Source organism: Bemisia tabaci, chromosome 10 (genome assembly GCF_918797505.1).
Source record: "Bemisia tabaci chromosome 10, PGI_BMITA_v3".
NCBI classification, from domain to species: Eukaryota; Metazoa; Arthropoda; class Insecta; order Hemiptera; family Aleyrodidae; genus Bemisia; species Bemisia tabaci.
In genome coordinates, this window is record NC_092802.1 from 3,374,779 (window position 1) to 3,396,448 (window position 21,670).

A 21,670-nucleotide genomic window follows, 5' to 3' on the forward strand; every position below is an offset into this window, starting at 1 on the left:
TAAAGGGACTCTAAAAGGAACCACTGGCATTGCAATGATGCTAAGATTGTGCAACTTCATCCTTTGCAATAAAATCGCGGAAATTGTGAAAAACTAAGAAATTTAGATGGTAATTTTTGTCTTAAATTTACAGTTTTTAGCGAGTAAAATAGAAACTATTAAGGGATAATCGGGTTTTTCCTCCTAGAGTACCTTTATAGACAGAGTATGGCCATTTCTGTTCCGGTTTTTCATTGGTCGCAAGCGAATAGGCTGACAAGATGCTCTTAGGGCCGTAGATAAACAAACAAGATGGCCGTTATCGGCAAGCAAGATTGAGGTTATGCACGTCTTACATCCTCCTGTGATAAAGGTGAAAGGCGATTTAACAAGGTTTTCGTGTTTGCGAGTGTGTGTGTCCCTTTGACGAGCCGCGCGTTGCCGCATCTGATTAATGAGTGGGAGAGAGATAGACGGTAAAACGGCGGCTTGTCAAAGCCGAGTGTGCTCCTTTGACCTGCCGCATCTGAGCAATGAGTGCGAGAGAGAGAAAGGACAAAACAGCGTATTGACCAATCCAAGTTGAGCCTTAGTCCCCGTTTACGGCCGTTCTTTCCAGGGCTCATGGTCGGAAAGCACTCCGGTGTTTTTTCGGGGCACCCGGATTCGGGCTCGCCACTACCACCGCGCACCAAATTACGAGGCCCAGCCTGTATGTTTGCGAGTGTGTGTGTGTCCCTTTGACGAGGCGCGGGTTGCCGCATCTGATTAATGAGTGGGAGAAAGATAGACGATAAAACGGCGGCTTGTCAAAGCCGAGTGTGCTCCTTTGACGTGCCGCATCTGAGCAATGAGTGCGAGAGAGAGAAAGGACAAAACAGCGTATTGACCAATCCAAGTTGAGCCTTAGTCCCCGTTTACGGCCGTTCTTTCCAGGGCTCATGGTCGGAAAGCACTCCGGTGTTTTTTCGGGGCAGCCGGATTCGGGCTCGCCACTACCACCGCGCACCAAATTACGAGGCCCAGCCTGTATGTTTGCGAGTGTGTGTGTGTGTCCCTTTGACGAGGCGCGGGTTGCCGCATCTGATCAATGAGTGGGAGAGAGATAGACGGTAAAACGGCGGCTTGTCAAAGCCGAGTGTGCTCCTTTGACGTGCCGCATCTGAGCAATTAGTGCGAGAGAGAGAAAGGACAAAACAGCGTATTGACCAATCCAAGTTGAGCCTTAGTCCCCGTTTACGGCCGTTCTTTCCAGGGCTCATGGTCGGAAAGCACTCCGGCGTTTTTTCGGGGCACCCGGATTCGGGCTCGCCACTACCACCGCGCACCAAATTATGAGGCCCAGCCTGTATGTTTGCGAGTGTGTGTGTGTCCCTTTGACGAGCCGCGGGTTGCCGCATCTGATCATTGGGTGGGAGAGAGATAGACGATAAAACGGCGGCTTGTCAAAGCCGAGTGTGCTCCTTTGACGTGCCGCATCTGAGCAATGAGTGCGAGAGAGAGAAAGGACAAAACAGCGTATTTACCAACCCAAGTTGAGCCTTAGTCCCCGTTTACGGCCGTTCTTTCCAGGGCTCATGGTTGGAAAGCACTTTGTGGCACTCCGCGGTTCGGCGGGAAACCAGCTTACCAGCGTGACACGCGCGCTGGCGCCTCCAAACCTAACAGGGATACTTCACGCAATGCGTAATGCGTGAAGTATTCCTGTTAGGTTTGTAGGCGCCAGCGCGCGTTTCGCGCTTGCATGCAGCAAGCCGCTGAATGACTCACTAAGTGGGATTTTCTGGTCAGATAAGCTCCTCGAGCCCGGTGAATCGCGCGAGGAGCCTCGGGAACACGCATAAAATACAAATTTCCTGGTAAATTATGAACATTTTTCTTCCGACTTAACACATAGTAATTTTCGCAATTTCACCTGAAATTCGGAAAATTTCAAGAAAAAATATCCATAACTTTCCTCAAAAATATACATTTTATTGAAGCAAATTTTGCAACACTCGAATGTTCATACGGCGTTCCTCCATAGCACGGTAGAATTCTGCACCAATCAAAATCCAGCAAACAAAAATTTTGCTGAAAAAGTGCTAAGGACCAAGAGCATTCCAGTGTTGCCAGGATCGTGCAACTTACATTTCTTTGCATATAATCACCGAAATCATTGAAAAAATTAAATTTACTTATGAAGATGATTTTCGTCTTGAATTCAGAGTTTATCGGGCGTAAAGATAAAACCTGTTCAGATGATCAGTTTATAGTAGCTAGGTAAAAAAAGTCGTCCAATCTTGGCAACACTGGAATGCTGTTAGTTCCAGAAGAAGAAGAAGGAGAAGAAAAAGAAATACAATAATAATAACATAACCCTCAAATAATTTGTAAACAAAACATATAACCGTGTATGTTGTGGTGCTAGTGCAGCTAGTGCTCAAACCATGAGAGAAATTTTTGCTAAAGAAGAAGAAGTACTAAATAAATTTCAATGAGAATGTTGTGCAGTGTTCAATTTTGACCTAGTGCTCTCGTTGGAAATAAACAACTACTTTGTCATCAGTCCGCTGTATCATATCCACAGTCCACTGTATCATCTCTCAGTATGGATAAAATCTTTGACTCTCCAATACCAGATCCTCCTCGAATAGCCAATGTGAGTATGACATTCTTACGAAGCTTCAACTTGATCTCAGGAGGCAATCATGGTTCTCTGGAATCTGTCCTGGAACCTTAAGTTTAGGTTTCAAGTACTTAAACAGTTTTTCTAAAGACGGATGACATCTCGGAATTCTTTTGAAAATTTTTTGGGATTAGTACGCTAGTTTTCCTCAAAGAGTTTTTCACCAAGAGGCTTAAAGGCAAAGTGTAAGTGACACGCAACGTCGCTAAGGTCATTCATTATTTAGATTCTGTTAGAGTCAACGCCAAAAGTCTAAGCACTTTTAGACTGCGAAAGAAGATCAAGTCATATCAGCCTAGGATTGAAAGTGAATGCAGGAATCAAGATGACAGATCCTCTGTCGCACTCTAAAAGTGTGTAAACTTATTTGGCGTGTACTCAAATTAGAACAGAATCAACGTACCAGCTACTGTCAAATTTCATCGGATAGTTAATATTTTATGGGAAAAACAAAGTTGATCTATTTTATGATTATTACTTAACAATAAAATCATTGAACTCTTGCCCTATGGTCTGTCAATAATATTAAAGTCCACCTGCTGAGTAAAACATGAGGCAGCTCAACAATTATGATGATCTCTACCTATGCAGTACTAATTATAAATACTTAGAACGGTGATTGCGGTTTTACTTACGTATATTTATTGAATCATGCTGGGCTGAATAGCTTTAGATATCAAAAATAATAGAAACTGAGCCAATACGCTGTGATACATGATTTATATAATTTATGTATCCCAGCGTATTGGCTCACCTTCTATTATTATTACTTATATTTAGATCGCTTTAAGTGGAAAGGAAGCAAGTCACATTAGCCTTTACCAAATTTCAACGGACGATTTGCTCTTCATGGTAGAACAATAGTGTGGATTCTTTTGAAAATTTCAGTAGATTTCAGTGGCATGAAGCTAATTCCCTGAAATTTTCAGAAAAATCTGTAATACTTTTCATCAGTAGAAAAGTGAATCGTTTGATCGAATATGACAATAGCTGATGTGACCTGATTTTTTATCGCTTTATGAGGTTGATTTTCTGTGTTCTCTATTTTTACTAATGAATTTTCAGTTCCCTTTCATCTCTGAGGTATTCTTTTTCCTCCGCAACTAGATTGACTGATACATCTATTTTTCCTCTGTCAACAGGAAGTGAACAAATTACAAGAGGCAATCCTCCAGAAAAAGAGTGATCTTCTAGTCCTAAAAGTAAGTACCTTGATTGCAGAATAAGAAAGTTCAATTATAAAAGTAAGCAAATTAATAATTTTGATCAGTCTTAAATCTTCAATTGGATGTATTTATGCTAAAAAGAACTATGTGGAGATGGAAAGATGGGGTGTGCTCGTAGAAGCTGGATAAAAAACAATGTAAAAGTGGAAATAGGTAGTTCCTTTTGGGAAAATTGAAAATTTTCTCAAAAGACTACCTCATAAATAATTCAGAAGGAATAATCACTGACGGGACATCAAGAGCACATAGTTAAAATGTTATTATTTTTATTACAGGAAATAGACCAATTGAAAACATTATGTGGTCACAAAAATCCTGTGGTGAATTTGACTGCAAGCAATGCAGTTTCTCAGTTGGTGGAATGGAAGCGAATTGATTTGATAACTGCATACTCATGGTTATCATCCAGTATTTTGGGAGCAAAGTAAGTATCTTTTACCCCAGGACCTTTTCCTTTTTGAAAACTATGGGTCCTCCTGTGGCCGCTTCACAACCCAACCTTGTTGTATGCTCCAAGAAAGTGGCTTTACAACAAAACCTGACTCATATTTTGAAAATTTTAGTGTGGTAGACTCATGTATAGTTTGTTACAAAATACATGCCGATAGTAAAAACGGATTTGGTAAATGGAGGAGTTGAAGAGTGTAGACTGTAGAATCTCATATTATGAAAGTATTTAAAATTTAAGCCTGATGTGGCAGATAGCATGTTAAAATCCGAAGAAAATCTTATTTTGAGATCCTTATTTTATGATCCTGTACTAGCTCTAACTTGTCCCTTGTGGCATTGACTATCAAATTTGGACTTTAAAATAATGTATGAAAAACTGTTCAAATGTACAAGTTAGGAACCCATCATGCTCTTTTTAACAATGTAAAAATGTGAACTTTATTTTTGAGAAAAAAGTTAGAAAAACAATGGGCACCAAAATTTGGTTAAATTCTTCAAATCTCTCATATTGACATTAAATTTAAAATATACTGCATAATGATGGCTAAAGTGCAAAACCATGTATCTCCATCGCAGTGTTTCAAACTCTCTTCTCCTATTTTATTTTTTTGAAGAAAAAGAAGTCAACTGTATAGCTTGAAATGTACCTATACAGAATATTCTACTAGTGGAGAAGAAAAGATAAGGAAGTTTTTAAGACATTAAATTGACTAGTTTTTCAATGAAAAAATTAAGTATGACAGGAAGTCTGCAACGTTGCAAACGGAGGACGTGGTTTCACACTTTCGCCATTAATGTGCAACACATAAATCTGAAATTTTGTGTAAAACTTACAAAAATTAAGTGATGAAAAAATTGTAAAAGTCCAAAGTGGCATTTTCTTATAAAATACCTAGATAAAAAAAAAAAAAAAATTCTCCACAAGGATATGAAACGCTCAGCTGATAGGGGGCACTTTTTGATTTCAACCTGCCTCTATAACCTAGCATACCAATGAAAAGGCGTTCAAATGCCACCAGCTCAACAACAAGAAGGCAGAGAGGGGCCTCACATATTTAGAATCTAGATTTATCTGTGATACCTATACCTAATGCTTTTAATGTCAAAGAGTAGAGGGCGATAATCGTTTTTCTTTAATTTATTTTTTCAGCGGTAAGTGTGGTTTTCCCGAAATTGACAGTTGAAATTTTGGTAAGCGAGTTCAACGAGTTCATCACAACAGTGCCCAGCTTCTTTGGGGAACTTAAAAACGCGCCTCCATAGAAAAAAGCTGAGCGCTTCTCTAATACAAACGTATTAGAGCTTCCTCGCTTGTTTTAACCATGTTCTAAGAATTTTCTCTTTGAAATTCACAAGTTGTTTCACTTTTTTTTCACAACTATTGCTACTAGGGTGCCTTCGTCTATTTCTGCTTGTTTGTTAATTGCAGTTTATCTTGTTTTTTTGTCTTAGGAACCTAGGTGGTTTAATTCAGTTATCCATAGATTTATTTCGGCTGGACCTCGCCAAATGCAAAGAGAATTCAAATCCCATCTTTTTAAGGCATTCTCTTGAGCATCCTCTCGTGCACATTTTCGATCACCCAGAGCAAGTAAGCCGATTCACAGTCCTAGTAGCAGTCCGATATATCTGTGAAAATCTGCATCCACAGTAAGTTTACTCAGATCCAACAAGTTAATCGACATGTTTGCCACCCAGCCAAAGCATCAGGCTTCTAAAGTTTTTATTTTGAATTGAGGCACTGGATGCAAAAAGGGCACTTCTCGGTTGTACTGTTTTAGAGTCTCCTCTAATATTTCATTCATTGTAAGGAAAATGAATGCATCCATTTCACTAAAAATTTTACTGATTATTCCTTATGATCCTACAATTTTCTATAGAAAGAATTCCGGCAAGATTACCCATCAAATTCTTCTCCAAGGGATTAATTAGCAACAGAGATTCTGAAACACTGCAATCGAGAAGTGCCCTTTTCGTATCCAGTGCTTCCATTGCAAGTGCTTTCAGATATTTTTGGAATTTTTTTATTTTTATTTTGATGAGTGAAACTTGACAAATTAATTTTTTCTAGCCATCTAAACTAAAAATGATAGATGGCAAATACAGGTGGTCTAAAAAATTACATTCACACAAAATGAGATGACGTGTCTACAAACTTTACGATTCAATTACAAAACACAGCAATCCAGATGTGAGTCTTTTTTGTGTTATCATCAGTATGAAATGTTTTAAATGGAAGTAATCGAGAAAAGTACAATGACATTTGGTGTCTAAACGTTGAAAGTATGTTGCTAAATTTTCCAAGACTGGAAATCGCTGGCCGTAATTTGTTTATTTAGGGGATAAGTAACCTACGTCAGTTCTTGAAATCTCTTGTGGATTTTCTTTTCTCCTCGAAAAATGTTTTGTGAAATTTAAGCAACTGAGTCTGTTCATTTTCTTTTTGAAAAATAGAAAAGAGGGACATTTTGGAAGGAAGCAACCTATATGTCTTTTTTTTCCAGGGTCTAGCCATCGAATTGTGCTTTTACTTTTAACAATCGTTCCTCATATGTATCGAAAAAGTTAATCAAACAAAAAAATCGTCACAAAATTTTCAATCCATGAATCACTGAGATCAGTTTAACTAGCATACTCTTTTTTAAAATAAACGGAATCAAGCCATCTAATCCAAAAATGCAATGTTTTTTATTCCTTTCATGTGACTTTTTCGCTTTTCATATTTATTTCAGTGGCAAAAGCTTTCAGCTTGTTAAGCCTGTATTTGAGCATATTTTTTCTTGCGATGGATTGGCCGTGTCTCTTCGCAATGCCGCATGGGATGTTCTTGTAGACTCTGGGGAAATCCAGCAGTTGACTGAGTTTTTGTCACAATTCGTCGTAAGTCTACTTTTTTTTTAAAAAATCTGAAATAGGAGGTCTACAGAGTGCACTACTCATTATCAGCCCTGAATTTTTATTATCTTCTGACACATTCTGATGCATTTTGTGTATTTAAACATGAATTGTTTTTAATCTTTTGCGGTCAGGGAGAGACCGATTTAGAGTACCCATATAGGAAGAGTATTGCCATCTCAATCCTTTTTCTACAGGAAATATTTACTGTTTGCTGATCGGTTAGCAAGTTATCGCCTTTCATGGCAGCCGCATTTTATTTATGAAATCATTAACTTAAGAAATAGGTTATTGGAAAGGGGGAATTTCCCATGAGGAACCTGCAGGGGCCTTCACATTTTTCAAGTAAATTTCTCTCTTGACATCGTTTCATCCTGTATTTTTTTAAATTGTTTCAGCATTTGGCTCAGTCAGATGCAGCTTATGAGTACTTGCATATTGTTGATAAATTGCTGGAGAAATCGTCCGACCCAGAGGTTGAAACTCTGCTCATTTCTCTGACTCCAATCATAGCAAGCGTTATTCATCACCTTATCAAAACCGGAACCCTCTTTGAAGAAGCTCTACATAAGCTGGAAATAATTGTCCTAAAATCACCACAAGTTGCAAGTTTGGTTCTATCAATTCTCGCTGAGGCACTTTCTCTGAGCTCCACGCGGCATCTATCGTCTGTGTCAATCACTTGTAAGTGATACTATACGTCCAGGAAGGAGGTCTCTTTTCTTGTTTTCTTGTTCTATTCATTCAAGGTAGCTGCATAAAAAGGTGCTTTGCTAAGGTATATTCTATGGAGCATTTTGCATCTATATCAATCCATTTTTCTCCATGATATTAGAGTTTCTTTTTTTTAGAAAAAGAGGAAGAACATGAGACATGAGGTATATGAAATCACTTATCAAAGTAAATCATATACTGAAACTTTTAGAAATGGACTGGAAAAAAACTTTTAACACATATATGAGTGGATGATTAAAACTTAGCGCATTTCAAATTTTGCAGTGTGCTCTCCTTTGACCAGTTAAATTTTGATGTTATCCTAGTGTTGCGCTATCCAAGCACAACTCTTTCGCCACAGCCTTTACATTTTTGATGATCAAAGTGCGAAACCACGTATCTTTGTTTCCGCCATCGTAGACCTCCTGTCATATGAAATTTGTTATTTGGAAAACTAGACTCTGTAATTTCTTAAAAACTTCCCTGATTTCTCCTCTCTTTTAAAAGAATATTCAGTATAAATTTCAAGCCATAAAGTTGACTTGTTTCTTGTCCACAGATTACAATAGGAGGGTATATTTTGGAACATCTCAATAAAGATACGTGGTTTTGCATTTTGGCCATTGATTTATCATTTTGGTTTTCCCCTTCGAGTTTATCGCCATGTGAGTCTACAAAGAGTTTATGGAAATCTTAGAAAATTGGGGCATTTTGGTAACATAAAAGCTAAAATTTTAAAGTTTCATACTGACCTTGTACAAGTGTGACAAGGTTATGTGCTGTATTTTTTGCATTTTACTTGTAATTTATATAAAGTTTTTAGTGAATTTCAAAGTTCATAGATTGGGCTTCTCTCCAAATAGAAGTTTGTTTTAAATTGTTTTATCTCCATGTCACAGAAGGTGCTCGTTACCTATCACTCCCCCTCCCCCCTTCCAATGTTTTCTCAGGAATATTCTTTTTCATACCTTCATTTTTTTCAATATTATCTCGTAACTAATTTTTCCCGTTTCTCTATTCTCAGGTCTGAATATTATGAAGACTGTGCGCTGCTCAACCATATCAGAACACATGTTGGTTGCGTCTCTAGCAAGGTGGCTTATCCAACCAACTCAAGTATGTCCTGAGCTCCCAGAATTAGCGTCTGCTATTATTGGAATTGCATTTTCAAGAAAAGACTTTTACAATCAATCGTCAGATTTTTGTAAAAATTATACGTTTCAATTAATATCATCTTCGCACAGAATTGTCCAGAAATCCGTCCTTATTCATGGGTACTGTGTATTTGTTTATTTACAAAGTTATCGATGCAGTTTTGTCATTCAATCTAGCCAATCGTAAGCATAATGTGTGCATAGCACTGGTTAAAATATAGTTGTTTTAATGTTCGCAAAAATCTGGGCAAATGAGATCAAGAAAGGGCCTTATTTTGCAGAACTTGTTTTGTATTCGAAAGTCTCTTCAATGCGTGGCTCATAGGTAATTTCAGTCTCTAAACAAAAATATGATTTTTCACATTTCTTGTCATATTTGTGTGCATGTAATTTGGATTTCTCAAAGTCGATTTCCTACCAGTCTGCAACTTTGTCTATTTTAAAATATAATAAAAGATATCTTGTATGGGTGATTTGGGGCACTCTGTTTGTAGTCTCATTCCGTAACTAATGCAGTCTTATTTTTAAATTGCAGATTAGGAGAGAACTTACCCTCCAAGGAAAACCATTTGAAACTTTGGCTTAATTCTAAAAACACAAAATTTTCAGAATTTTCCCTTTTCCTTGGTGCTTTGTTGATAAGTTACGAAGATAGAGCAATGAAAGAAAAGGTCATCAGAAACTTATCGGAGCTTCGACTGGATCAGTACCTTGCACTGTTGGTTTTTCAATTGGTGCGAGAGAAGGATCCTAAAGTACAATCGACACTTTTAACTTCAATGCACCTCTGTATCAACAAAGATAATCAAGTATGCTTTACCTAATGATCCAATGTTTAAGTATCTTTCATTTCTATTCAAAATATATCTTTACCGATCAGATCAATATTTGTAGACGTGTTTACCACATGGTCAAAGGAGAGAACAGTTGACGAGAGTCAGTTGCCTCTAGAAAAACATTACTTCAAGCAACTTTTCAACAAGAAATGATTGGCATGGACTTGAAAAATTAATCTTGCTGCCGGAATAATGCTTTTTCGAGAAACATCATAACTACAGATAGTTCAAGCTCAGTTTAATCGGTTTACGGAGAATAGGTCTACAAGAAAAATGGCTACAAAAACAAGGGCTACCTATTTTGGCCTACAGTCAAAATGTCTACATGAAAATGCCTATTAAAATAATGTCCATAGTCAAATATGTCTGCGGTATTAAAATGTCTACGATTTGACTATGCCTACTCCAAAAATGTCAAAGTTTGTATTTATGTCGTCTAATATAAGAATCTCATTTGAACTATCGAATGTTTGAACAGTTATTGAATCAAAATTGGGCGTTACGGCAGAATCATTTTTACAAGCGTTGAGGAAGGAAAAATTGTGAGTCACATTTCGTGAATAATTGATCCTATAAATATCAACAAGCATATTTAATTTATTTTTTTATTTTATAAATATATTTTATATATTTTCAGTGGCCAACATAAATATTTTGACATTTTCTAAGTGGGCAAACAAACCGTAGAAATTTTACATATTTAACATATTTAACTGTCTGTAGACATAATTTTAGTAGGCATTAAAATGTAGACGTTTTGACTGTAGACTAAAAAAGGTAGCCCTTTTTTTTGTAGCCCTTTTTTCTGTAGACGTACTGTCTGCATACCGTTTAATCTGTGTCATCAATCCAGGTTTGAGAAGATTCAACCAATATCCAATAGTCCGGACAGGCTGTCAAGGCCCTAGTTCTGTAAATCAAGATGGTATCCCATCAGATAACCCTCTGAAATAATCTTATAAATTTTGTATTTTATTAGCCTTGGCCAAGAATACACTTGAACCTGTTTTATTACCCATCCGTTTTTCATCTGTATTATTTAGGTCTCATTTCTTTTCATTCCTCTGCTCACATTTTATACTCTAAGATTTTCCTTCCTTTTTTTACAGGAAAACAAGATGATTTTCCTTCAAATTCTGAAGGGCTTAAGTGCAAGTAGTGATCCCCTTCTCAGAGAAGAATCCATTTACTTACATTTTCTATTTTGGAAAATCGAGCGCCGCTGTTTCCCGTTTTTACACACTCTTCTCGTGTCTGACGATGTTTCTTCCTATGAAATCGAGCTCACAAAAGCCAAAGTCATCAATGAAATCTGTAAAATAAGGTATCAACAATATTTTTCCCAAGCAGAGATTGTGTATTGTCTTCAAGTTTTTTCATTATACAGTGGACTCTCGATAATTCGAAATTGAAGGGAATCAGCTTTTTCTTCGAATTAGCGAGGTTTCGAAATAAAGAGAGTTCGAATTAAAGAGATTCATGTGAGGAAATTTCGCATTAGAGAGGTTCGAATGTAGAGAGGCAAATGGACGGATTTACGTCAAAAGGAACTAAAAATATCAGTTTATTTCTTCAAGGAGGTAAAAATAATTTTAAAATTATTAATTACATGTTTACATTTTGACAATCCTATCAGCTCTTTCAGACACCCAGGTACATAAACAGTTGACTTCGAATTGTAGAGGGAATGTACCGTCTTATTTCGAATTATAGAGGGAGGACCATATTAACTTCCCACACTTCGAATTACAGAGAGAATTTTTGTCGCAATTTCGAATTATAGAGGGCCGCGCCAGCTTAAAAATTTCGAAATAACGAGGGGAAAAAAATACATTAATTTTCTTTGAATTATCGAGAGATTTCCAAGGGAAACGGACTTTCCTTCGAATTAATGGGGTTTTCGAATTATCGAGGTTCGAATTATCGAGAGTCCACTGTACTGGCCAGTCTGTCACTAGCTACACGAGTGACATTCGGCTCGGTCAGAGAGCCATTTTTCTGATTAGTTGGACATTTGATCACTATGATGTATACTTTTTGGAGACTCTCAAAACAAAAATGATTTTGTCATAGAACCTTGTTACTGAAGCATGCCATCATTTGCATATTAATAAATATGTGGAGATGAAGCAATGATAGGGAACAATCATTCCTTCAAAACCGCATTTGACTGGTGTGTCAGTCCCATCAGGTGGAGGAAAGTGACAACCGTTGGTCTCCTTCCGCGATTTGACTACTTGAAGTAGCAAAAGTTCATCTTTACTTCCTAAGAAGATTATTGGTGGCGTAGGGGTCTGAAAACTGATCAACGATAGTATAGTCCGAGTTTGGACTAGCTATGAGCCCACTCGTGTTTTTTTCCTATACTTTCATTGCATATAAATTTCTCTGATGTTTTTGTTTTATTCTCTCTGATTGCATACATAATTATATCCTCATTTCATTTCCTTTCCCTTTCATTTTTTTCCTTTTTTGTAGCATCTGTGTCCATTTACAATTATTATTTTAAAATAGCTTTCCCTAATATACATTTGATACTTCAAACAGAACCAATTTGTTTTAATGATATTTCCGGCTGAATTATGGGTTCTCCCTGGAAGGCAGCCTCTCGTCCCTCCCAGACTCTACTGTTGCCAGATAAGCTGCTTTTTCAGCACTTTTCTCAGTTCAAACCCATGTAAAATATTCACGTTAATTGCACAATCTGGCAACCCCTCGAGTAAAATAGAAAAAGGTGGAATCCTTCCACTCTTGTATTAATGATCTTTCAATACTTAATTCTTTCATCATCCTTTATTTGCCATCGATCGGTCTTCAATACCATTCGTCTAACATATGCCTTTTTCTATTTTTATTTTTTGGCTCCTAAGTCTACTTCATTGCAGTCATGTTAGTCATTCAACCTAAGTTATTGTACAGTGGCGTGTCACGCTTTGCAATATATTGATTGATCTGCCATTTATATTTATAGAAAAGAATCGATAAACAGGGTGTTTGCAACGAGCACCTTAATATTCGATTCTTTTCCATAGCTTCAATGGGGAAATATCAATAATCGATCATTCACACCTTGCCGCTGTTATTGAACTTGTGCAACCACCAGTTGAATAAAGTTTAGAAAAAATAGTTATCGATGCTACATAAGCTCAACTAGTGTTATGTCCTTGTCTTAACAATTAAGAGTTTAGAAAAAATAAGGGGAAAAATTTATTTTCTACACTGAGGCTAATAGATGATTAAAACAAAAATTTTTACCAATGAACTAAAAAACTGGAAATTCTAATCCTAATTTTTTTTATCTCCTTGTTTATTTCTCAGCGTACTTTATATGATTCTTTTAGCATCTTTTCAGGAAAGTCTGTCTATAGCTTAGGATGTTTCTAATTAAAAATTAATGCTTAGCACTTGTCTTGTTTACAGTCCAGAAATATATGGAAAAAGTGTTGCCAGGCCCATCGCAGATATCCTAAATAAATCTAAGTGGACAAAACCATGCATGCTTGCTCTCAACTCGGTGGCTCTTCTCTGCAAAGCAGGAGAGATTGATATTCGCTCTACATGGAAGGCCATCAAACCTAAATTTATCAACGATAAAAGACCAGATATTATCGCGGGGTATGTTTTATTATTCTAATTAATTTTAACATATAGAAGAATCTTAAACTTTGAAGTAACCGACCAAAGCGAGGCAAAATTTTTCTGATTTCTTTGTGAATGAGCAGTAATCTATCACATTGTTTTTAAAGAAACCCCCAAAAAAAAGCAACGCATATATTGATGACTAAAGTCCGCATATCTCCTTTTGATACTTCCTGTTATACTTCCTTTTTTTCTTCGAAAAACTAGTCAACGTAATTTTTTTAAATCTTTCTTGACTTTTCTTCTTTGTCAGCAGAATATTCTGCTTAAATTTTAAGCTATGAAGTTTGCTTGTTTTTCTCGGGAAAAATAAAATGGGAGCGAAAATTTTGAAACATCGCAATGCTGATACGCGGTCTTGCACTGTACTGCCGTGCTAAGGAAGAACGCTGTATGAGCCATCAAACGTTGCCAAATTTCCTCCAAAAAATTTTGGCAAATTTTTGAATATTTTTCTACCAATTTGTCAGATAATTTTGTTCGCAATTTTACCTCGAGTCCCTGAAAATTTCAGGGAAAAATATTCTTATCTTTCCTTAAAGATAAAAATTTTATTGAAGGAAATTTGGCAACTATCGAATGTTCATACGGCGTTCTTCCTTAGCACGGCGGTGTAGTCATCGATATCTAATTTTTGCCAAAAGAAAAAAACTGTTTTCTTCTTGTCAGCTAGCTTATTTTTAACCAAAACCTCAGTGTTCACAAGCCGGATAACTGAAGCGCAGGATATTTGGTGTTCAGGTAATTGGTGCATTGCTGTAATTATAAAATAAAAGCTGCACTCCTGACTTGTTTAAGCATAGCGACTTTGAATATTATTTGTTGTTTGTTGATGGTGGAAGCTGTTCTTCAATGAATACTCTTTTCCTTTCAAATTCATAGTAATGGAATCAATTAATTTCTGTAAACCTAATCCATTCTTTTCTTATTCTACCCCCCACAGTTTATGTGAGATTCTCAGTCTAGTTCCCAATGTTTACTCCTACACAGACAGACAGGAATTTTTCACTGAGGTTGTGACAAATTTATGGAATTTCGTGACGCTAAGCTCAGATGAGATAATTGTCAGCGCTGCATTGAAGTAAGTTGAATTGAACATTAGGAAGTGCGAGAACCTAAGTGCTTCAAGCGATGCTTTCCTTGTTGAAATTTTGTATTTGCTTAGTTTTGATTCCTATCCAGTTGTTTTTTCTAATAATTCTTTGATTACATTATGTTCACTCAAGTAATGCAACGTTGAAGCACTCAGTTGAAAGGCAAAATTAAATCTTTCAATAATTTATCAGTTTCAAAAATTGCTCAGTCTTTGAAGAAATCTTCGGATTTGATCATGATCAAATGCTTTACAAAGTAAATTAAGACAAGTTCTTCATCTTTTCAGGGATCATATATTTGTGCACCCTTGATAGTAGCGGAAATAAACCATTGCAAAATCTGAAATGATTTCCTTTAAACTGCTGTGTCAGGCATAGAATTATCACATTGATAATTCCTGTACTCTAGTTGCATTATCAATTTACTGGATCAATTCTGTCCAAAAGTTACTAGATTACCAGAGATAATAAAATTATTAGTTACGCACTGAGTTACTAGATTTAATTATTTAATCTAGTGTATCCTCTCATATTTCAGAGCTTTTACCAGCTTCAGATTGGAACATTTAAGTGTTGAAACTCTTCCGGATGTCTACAAAAAAAACGCAGGGAAAGCAATCGAAACATCTTTCGCTATAAGTGTTGCAGAGTTTGTGCATGTTCCAGGTAAACATATATTTCATCCTATCATCATTTATTAAATCAAGTAATGTGCTTGTAAATTTTAGGCCTGATTGATTCTAGAGCGACTTCCAGGTTTCACTCTGTAAGACGCAGAGCTCTGAAAAATAACTGTACTGGAGGTACTGCATGTTTATTTTTATCAGCTACAGTTCGATGAAATCGCAGCTGTAATTTTAAAGTTTACAGAAAAAATCTTGAGATAAATTGTATATTTTTTTTATATTTTTATTGTTTTATTGCTAAGTTGAAGACTTCAGGATTTGTTCTGAAGTGAAACTTATTACTGACCTCATTACCCACCAGCTTACATTAAAATCAAAGACATTTGCCAAAATTTTCAATGTTCATGGTTGATAGTGATCAGTAATGAAAAAAAAATAACTGGTTTCCTCATGTTTTGGTCCTTACAATTTTTCACATTAAAAAGTTATTCTAAATTAAATACATGGAACCGTGTCTCTGAAAAGGGCCGTTATCTTTCGACAGAAAATTTTCCTTAACTTCCTGCGAATACTTAAACCACGTTTTTCTATTACCTGAAAATTTTTATTTGGGAACTTCATGACTAATATCTCTTCCAATCTTTGAGATTTTAGGGACAAACTTGCGCCAAAATTCCCTGATTTGTTTCCTTCACGCATTTGTGAAAAGTTGAGGCAAATTCTCTCCTGAAGGTAAAGTCCCTTGTTTATAGATCCGGTTAAATATAATGTTTTACTCTCCTAATTATTCATGTAGGGTGGATATCTAAAGTTTTTTTTTTTTTTTAGGGAAATGCTGGTTAAACGTACTCGAGTCCCTCCCAGCAAACTGCGCAGACGCAGTTGTCGAACTGTTTACCAAGTGGTTAAGTGATGAAATCGCAACGTTTCACAGCGGAATATACTCTAAAGTTCTCGATGAGCCCTCCATGTATACATTTCTACAAGAGAGGAGCTTATGCCGCACTTTCGTGGATTACATACGAAAACACTCCTCATCGCCAACGGCAGAAACTACCAGACTCCCCGTATCTCTCTGCCTGCGGATTCTGTCCAGTGATCTTCCAAAACCGTTACCTCCGTTAAAATGGGCCTTTTTATCTAACTACATGAATGAGGGATCAGTTGAGCTGAAAATGTATTCAACGAAGCTTGTTATCAAACAGTCAATGCATAAATCTTCTTCTGCGAATAATGTGCTGGAGGCCAAGTTGTCAAACTTGGAGTTCTCTGAAGAGACGGTAAGAAATCCTTCCTTTGAGAGGTAATAGATCTTAAAGGCTTTTTTGTCATAATTTTTTTTAGATTTTAGAAGCTGAAAATACACTTTTGTTGTGTGTGTCACCGCCAGGCCTGATTTCAAAAAGTAGTCAGAATAGGCTACACGTTTTAATACGTGCCAAGTTTTAAAACTATCATTTACAAAATGGCTGACTATAGAATTGAGATGTTGTGTGTAGGAGGAATTTGCGATTTGACTATTGATTCTTATGTAAAAATTTGCTAGAAACATGATAGTGCCACTGGTTTTTCCTGAAATCAACTCCCAAGCTCAATAAAAGCTCTCAAAGTTGATGGCGTAATGGAGGGGATATCCCGGCTATCCTGAGAGTCCACCTCTACATCAAGACAAACTCTCCATGCAAAGATAGGGAGAAAATACATTAGCAGGGTTGCCGTGATTTCAGTTTTAGAGTCCCCAAATAAGGTGGCAGCCCTGTCAATGTATTTGCTCCCTATCTTTGCATGGAGAGTTTGATTTAATGTAGAGGTGGACTCTCAGGATAGCGAGGGATATCCCCTCCATTACGCCCTCAACATTGAGATCTTTTTTGAGCTTGGAAGTTGATTTCAGAGGAAATTAGTGGGACCATCAAGTTTCTCGTGAACTTTTACAGAAGAATCAATAGTCAAATCGCAAATTCCTCCCAAATGCAACATCTCCATTCAGGTCAGTTCATTCCCTTGCGGCTCCTCTAAATTTAGTTAAAATTCTCTTTTACATTTTTCATGTGATTTTGCCTCTAACTATGAATTTAAAACCAAACGAACCCTTTATTTCAGTTAGGTCAGTGTTGTACTAAATTTTTATCGATGACAGATACTTAAAAGTACATTGGCAGACTAAGTTTTAATAGAGTTCACATTTCTTGGTTTCAGGAAACAGAAATACTCAACATTTTTCAGTCTCTGAAAGGTGTAATGAAGAGTGTCCACCCTACAACTTGTCAAGGATTCTTATCGATGAGTCTGCAGTATACCAAAGCAAAAATAAGGAGCAATGAAACGGGTTTTTTCTGCTCTATAGTTGATTCAATTAGGTCTCTCCTGGCAGAAAATCACCCAGAAAACGACAAGTTCCTATTCCCAATTCTTCATGATCTTTGGACCGATGTGTGTGATATTCCTGCCTGTTCGGAGAGTTTGATGCGCTGCATTTCTGTTTTGTCAGACCAGAATATCAACATGATCTTCCCGCCACCGGAGAGTGGTTCATCAAACTTACACCCTAATTTTATCAAACTAATGTGTGGCCTGGCAGCTATCAAGTTATCATCAGAGTCTATCGATCGTTTGATCAAATTATTAAAACTGGTTTGTGCAAACCGGCTTGGAGTTGACCATCGGTCCTATTTGCAAAGTGAACTACTACCAATTTTTGCATTGCCGATTCCTCATATTACTGTTTTGTTTTTTGTCAAAGGTTTGATGGGGCTCTTGGAGAGTTGCCAAGATGAGGATCTAGAATATCTTTGTGCGATACTTTTTAGGGTTTTAATTGTATATTCTGGCTTAAGTAGTTGTCCCACTGAGGAATATTCTAGTTTACCTTTTCACAGTTTTCCCTTTGCTTTGACCCATTTTATCCGAGGAGAAACTGACAGTTTTTTAACGTTTTTCAAGAAAATGTTGGAAGAGCGAGCTCATGAAATGAATATCTCTTTCAGTTTACTCTTTCGACAGTGTTGTATTGCCCTAAGAAATGTGCAGATTGAATATTTTTCTTACGATACTGACTATTTCACGGAGGCTCTTGAAAAAGGATTAGAAGTGGAGGAACAATTCTTGAAAATAAAACAGAAAGAATGAGTGATTAATCACATTACTGTCCTCGTTTGACTCGAGATCGTTGGTAGATTTATATTAGTACTGGGTGCATTTTAAGTTCTGCCAACTGCAAAGGTTAATTGGACCGCGTTAAGCAGAAAGGAACCAAGCCACATCAGCTATTGCCGAATTTAATAGGGCAATTGAAATTTATACATGAAAACGGTTGTGCGGATTTTTGTGCAAATTTCAGTGAATTTTCTCCACAGTACAAAGCAAATTCCTTAAAATTTTCAAAGAAATCCGCACAAATGTTCTCTCGTAAAAAATTAAATTGCCCGATTATATTTGGCAATAGCTGATGTGGCTTTGTTCCTTTCTGTTAAATACGGTTCAATTACTTTGTTATTTACATTCTGACATCTCCGAACTCTTCGTGTCAGTTTTAGGTAAGCTTCAAGAAATTGGCTGGTATGAACTTATCTTCTTACCAATTACTATTCAAGTTTTCAAAGCTAGTCTTTCGAAGTATTCTCTTGCTGCAGGTATGGGCAACATAATTCAGGTTACAGATTAACTTTAATTCGATAGAACGTGGTTTCAAGTATTGATAGCGAAAGTGTGAAACCACGCAGGTATCTCCATTGCAATGCTTCATATTTTCCACTTCTATATTATTTTTTCGAAGAGAAAAAGCCAATTTCATAGCTTGAAATTTGTGCAGAATATTCTGCCGATAGGGAAGAAAAATTAAGGGAGTTTCAAGAAATTATGTTGCCTAGTTTTCCTAAGAAGAAAAAAATAAAGCAGCCAGGAAATCCGCAAAGTCAAAAACGGAGATACTTGCTTCCTCAATCTAGCCATAGACTGATTTAATACCAACTTATGTGATATTGTTTCCCCAGATGATTTATATTTTTTTATATGTATATGTTTGTAACTTTATAGAGGGTCAATGTGTTTTTTTCCATAGAGGGTCTACATATGAATCGGCTCATGTGAAAACGTCTGATGTCCAATACAGTGTTTCAGAATTTGAGAGGACGATTTTGTTGTAACTTACAGACACAAGATGGTTTGAGATGTTAGGAATGTAGAACAATTTTATAAGTAATCCCTAAGTGTATAATTAAACGTTTAAAAAAGAAGTAAAATGAAACATTTACAAAAGAGATAGATCTTATTCATCAGAGTCGTCGGGCAAAAGAAACCACTGCATTTATGAAACACAGTATTCGACAATGGACGTATTTGCATGAGTCGATTCATACATATTCAAGAAAAATATCAGTATCGGCGGGTCCTTCAAATGTTTAAAAATTATAGTGGAACCAATTATTATCTTTGATTATTTCATGATACAAACAAATTTGTTAATATGAAATATGTGAAACCGTTCAAAATGTATGACTAAATGAGTAACGGTTAAAGACCCTTTATAGGGGCTGAAAATAAATTCACTAATAATGTTTTGAAAATGGTAATAATTGTAAGGATATCACTAAATCTATTCCACGCTCGAAAATCAGATACTTTTCTTGGTTATTGATAAAATTGTAAGACGTCAAAAATGCCTTTTGCTAAATTTCAATTTTTTCTTACGAACATGAACATGAACATGAAGAAAAATTGACTAAAAAAAAAATTTTGAAAATTGCAATTGACCCCAGGACAGTCTTGACCTCATGGGGGCAAAAAGAGGGTGTAAATGGAAGCACGGTAGTACGAGGGAGCTGAAAAAATTTCGTCCCTTTTACGCTAGGTATGACTGTTCACGAGATATCCGCATTTTTCTGGTTGAAAAAAGCATCCACATTTCATCATTAAGAAAACTCAACCAAAACCAAAATTTCGGAAACTAAATTTGAGAAACGCCATTTCATTTTTTATTGCTTCTGTGACAAAGCCCTCTACGTCACCGGTGAAAACAGAATGGTGTGAGGCTCTGCTGGACCTCTCCTCCTCCCTAGAGCGTTGTGTTTTTTATGAATGACCCCTTCCCAAGTAGCATCTCTCAACGGAAAAATCACGATATATTGCGATTTTATCAGCGATGAAACCATCAGAATCATCAACATCTAAGCAATTATCCTCGATCTTATCGCGATGAAATCGCGCTTTTATCGCCCGACAATTTATCGCGATATTCTCGAAACAAGAATCGCGATAAATGGCGATTTAACCTCGACTTTATCGAAAATTGATCATGATTTTCTCGAACCAAAAATTGTGATGTGTAGCGATTTAACCGCTATATATCGCAATTTTTAATGCGATAATATCTCGATAAATTGTCACCGATATAATCGTGATAACCAACTGATAAAATCGCTATTTATCGCAATCACTGCTACTTGGGTTAATGATCTTTTTCTTTTTGATTGTTCTTTAAAAAATCAAAAAGGCATTTTGAGTTGAATTTATTAAAATTTCTATTATATACAGTACAAAAAAAGACATTTTCCTTAAATGTAAAAATTTAAAAAAAAACGTGCAGTATTTACAATAAATACAATAAAAACTTTTGTTCAAATCCAAAGAAAAATAAACAAATAAAAAGATTTCTTTCTACCTACAATTAAATTAATTTCACGTCTAAATTCAAAAGAGGAAAGTATTACAAATGAAGCTCAGAATCTTCTGTTTGAGTCCTAATTTGGAGGAAAAGCCCACTTAGAGAATTCCTCTAAAAAAACGAAAAAAGGGGATTAAAAAGTATTTTTAAAAAAAAATGATATAATAATTGAACGTATTAAGCTGAGAGAAAATATGAGCCACTGAATTAAAAAAATCAAAAGGGACTGTGTGCATAGGATTTGCAAGTCTCAAAGTTCCTTTTGATTTTATTCAATTAAACATAAATACCCTCAGCATAAATACTTCCCATTGAAGTTGTCAACTGAAAATTTTCTAAGTTACCTAAATTCTACAACATCTTCTTACATGTCAACTTTTTTGTAAGGATTGCCACAGAGTTTGGATGGAGAAATTCCCTGATATGTCTCTGATTTCTCTGACACCTTTAGGTAAAAGTGCCTGACAATTAAAGATATGCCAGACGGTTAAAAGACATAATAGTTTCTGCGCAAAATTTGTTGTTCAAAACGTTAAACCCTTTCTAGAGGCAAATAAGGGTGCCTAAACAATTTCCTCTTGACACTTTTGTCATTTTACCTGACAGTTCCGGGTTTCCCCTGATTTTTCCTGTTATTCTCTGACTGTGGCAACCCTGTTTTTCTTAAAAAAACTCAATGGTTAATGGCATGAAAAGCTTGAAAAAGAATTCCCAATGATTATTAAGT

General features: G+C 36.2%; 1 protein-coding gene across 1 annotated transcript; it reads left to right on the top strand.

Annotated features, from left to right (window-relative positions):
• Positions 1-2,336: 2,336 nt before the first annotated feature.
• Positions 2,337-21,599, top strand: LOC109038064 (uncharacterized). Its single transcript, XM_019053001.2, has 14 exons — positions 2,337-2,620; positions 3,790-3,849; positions 4,149-4,297; positions 5,776-5,973; positions 7,056-7,203; positions 7,617-7,902; positions 8,957-9,206; positions 9,622-9,895; positions 11,032-11,246; positions 13,343-13,537; positions 14,505-14,642; positions 15,194-15,321; positions 16,110-16,561; positions 17,481-21,599. Exons 1-14 carry the CDS (start codon positions 2,570-2,572, stop codon positions 18,408-18,410), a joined length of 3,474 nt encoding a protein of 1,157 aa, XP_018908546.2. The 5' UTR covers positions 2,337-2,569; the 3' UTR covers positions 18,411-21,599.
• Positions 21,600-21,670: the final 71 nt, after the last annotated feature.

Coding starts and splice junctions, on each gene's coding strand:
- LOC109038064 (XM_019053001.2), top strand. CDS start 2,570: ATGGATAAAATCTTTGACTCTCCAATACCAGATCCTCCTCGAATAGCC. Junction 3,850..4,148: donor GTGATCTTCTAGTCCTAAAA/GTAAGTACCTTG, acceptor TTTTTATTACAG/GAAATAGACCAATTGAAAAC. Junction 13,538..14,504: donor AGACCAGATATTATCGCGGG/GTATGTTTTATT, acceptor TACCCCCCACAG/TTTATGTGAGATTCTCAGTC.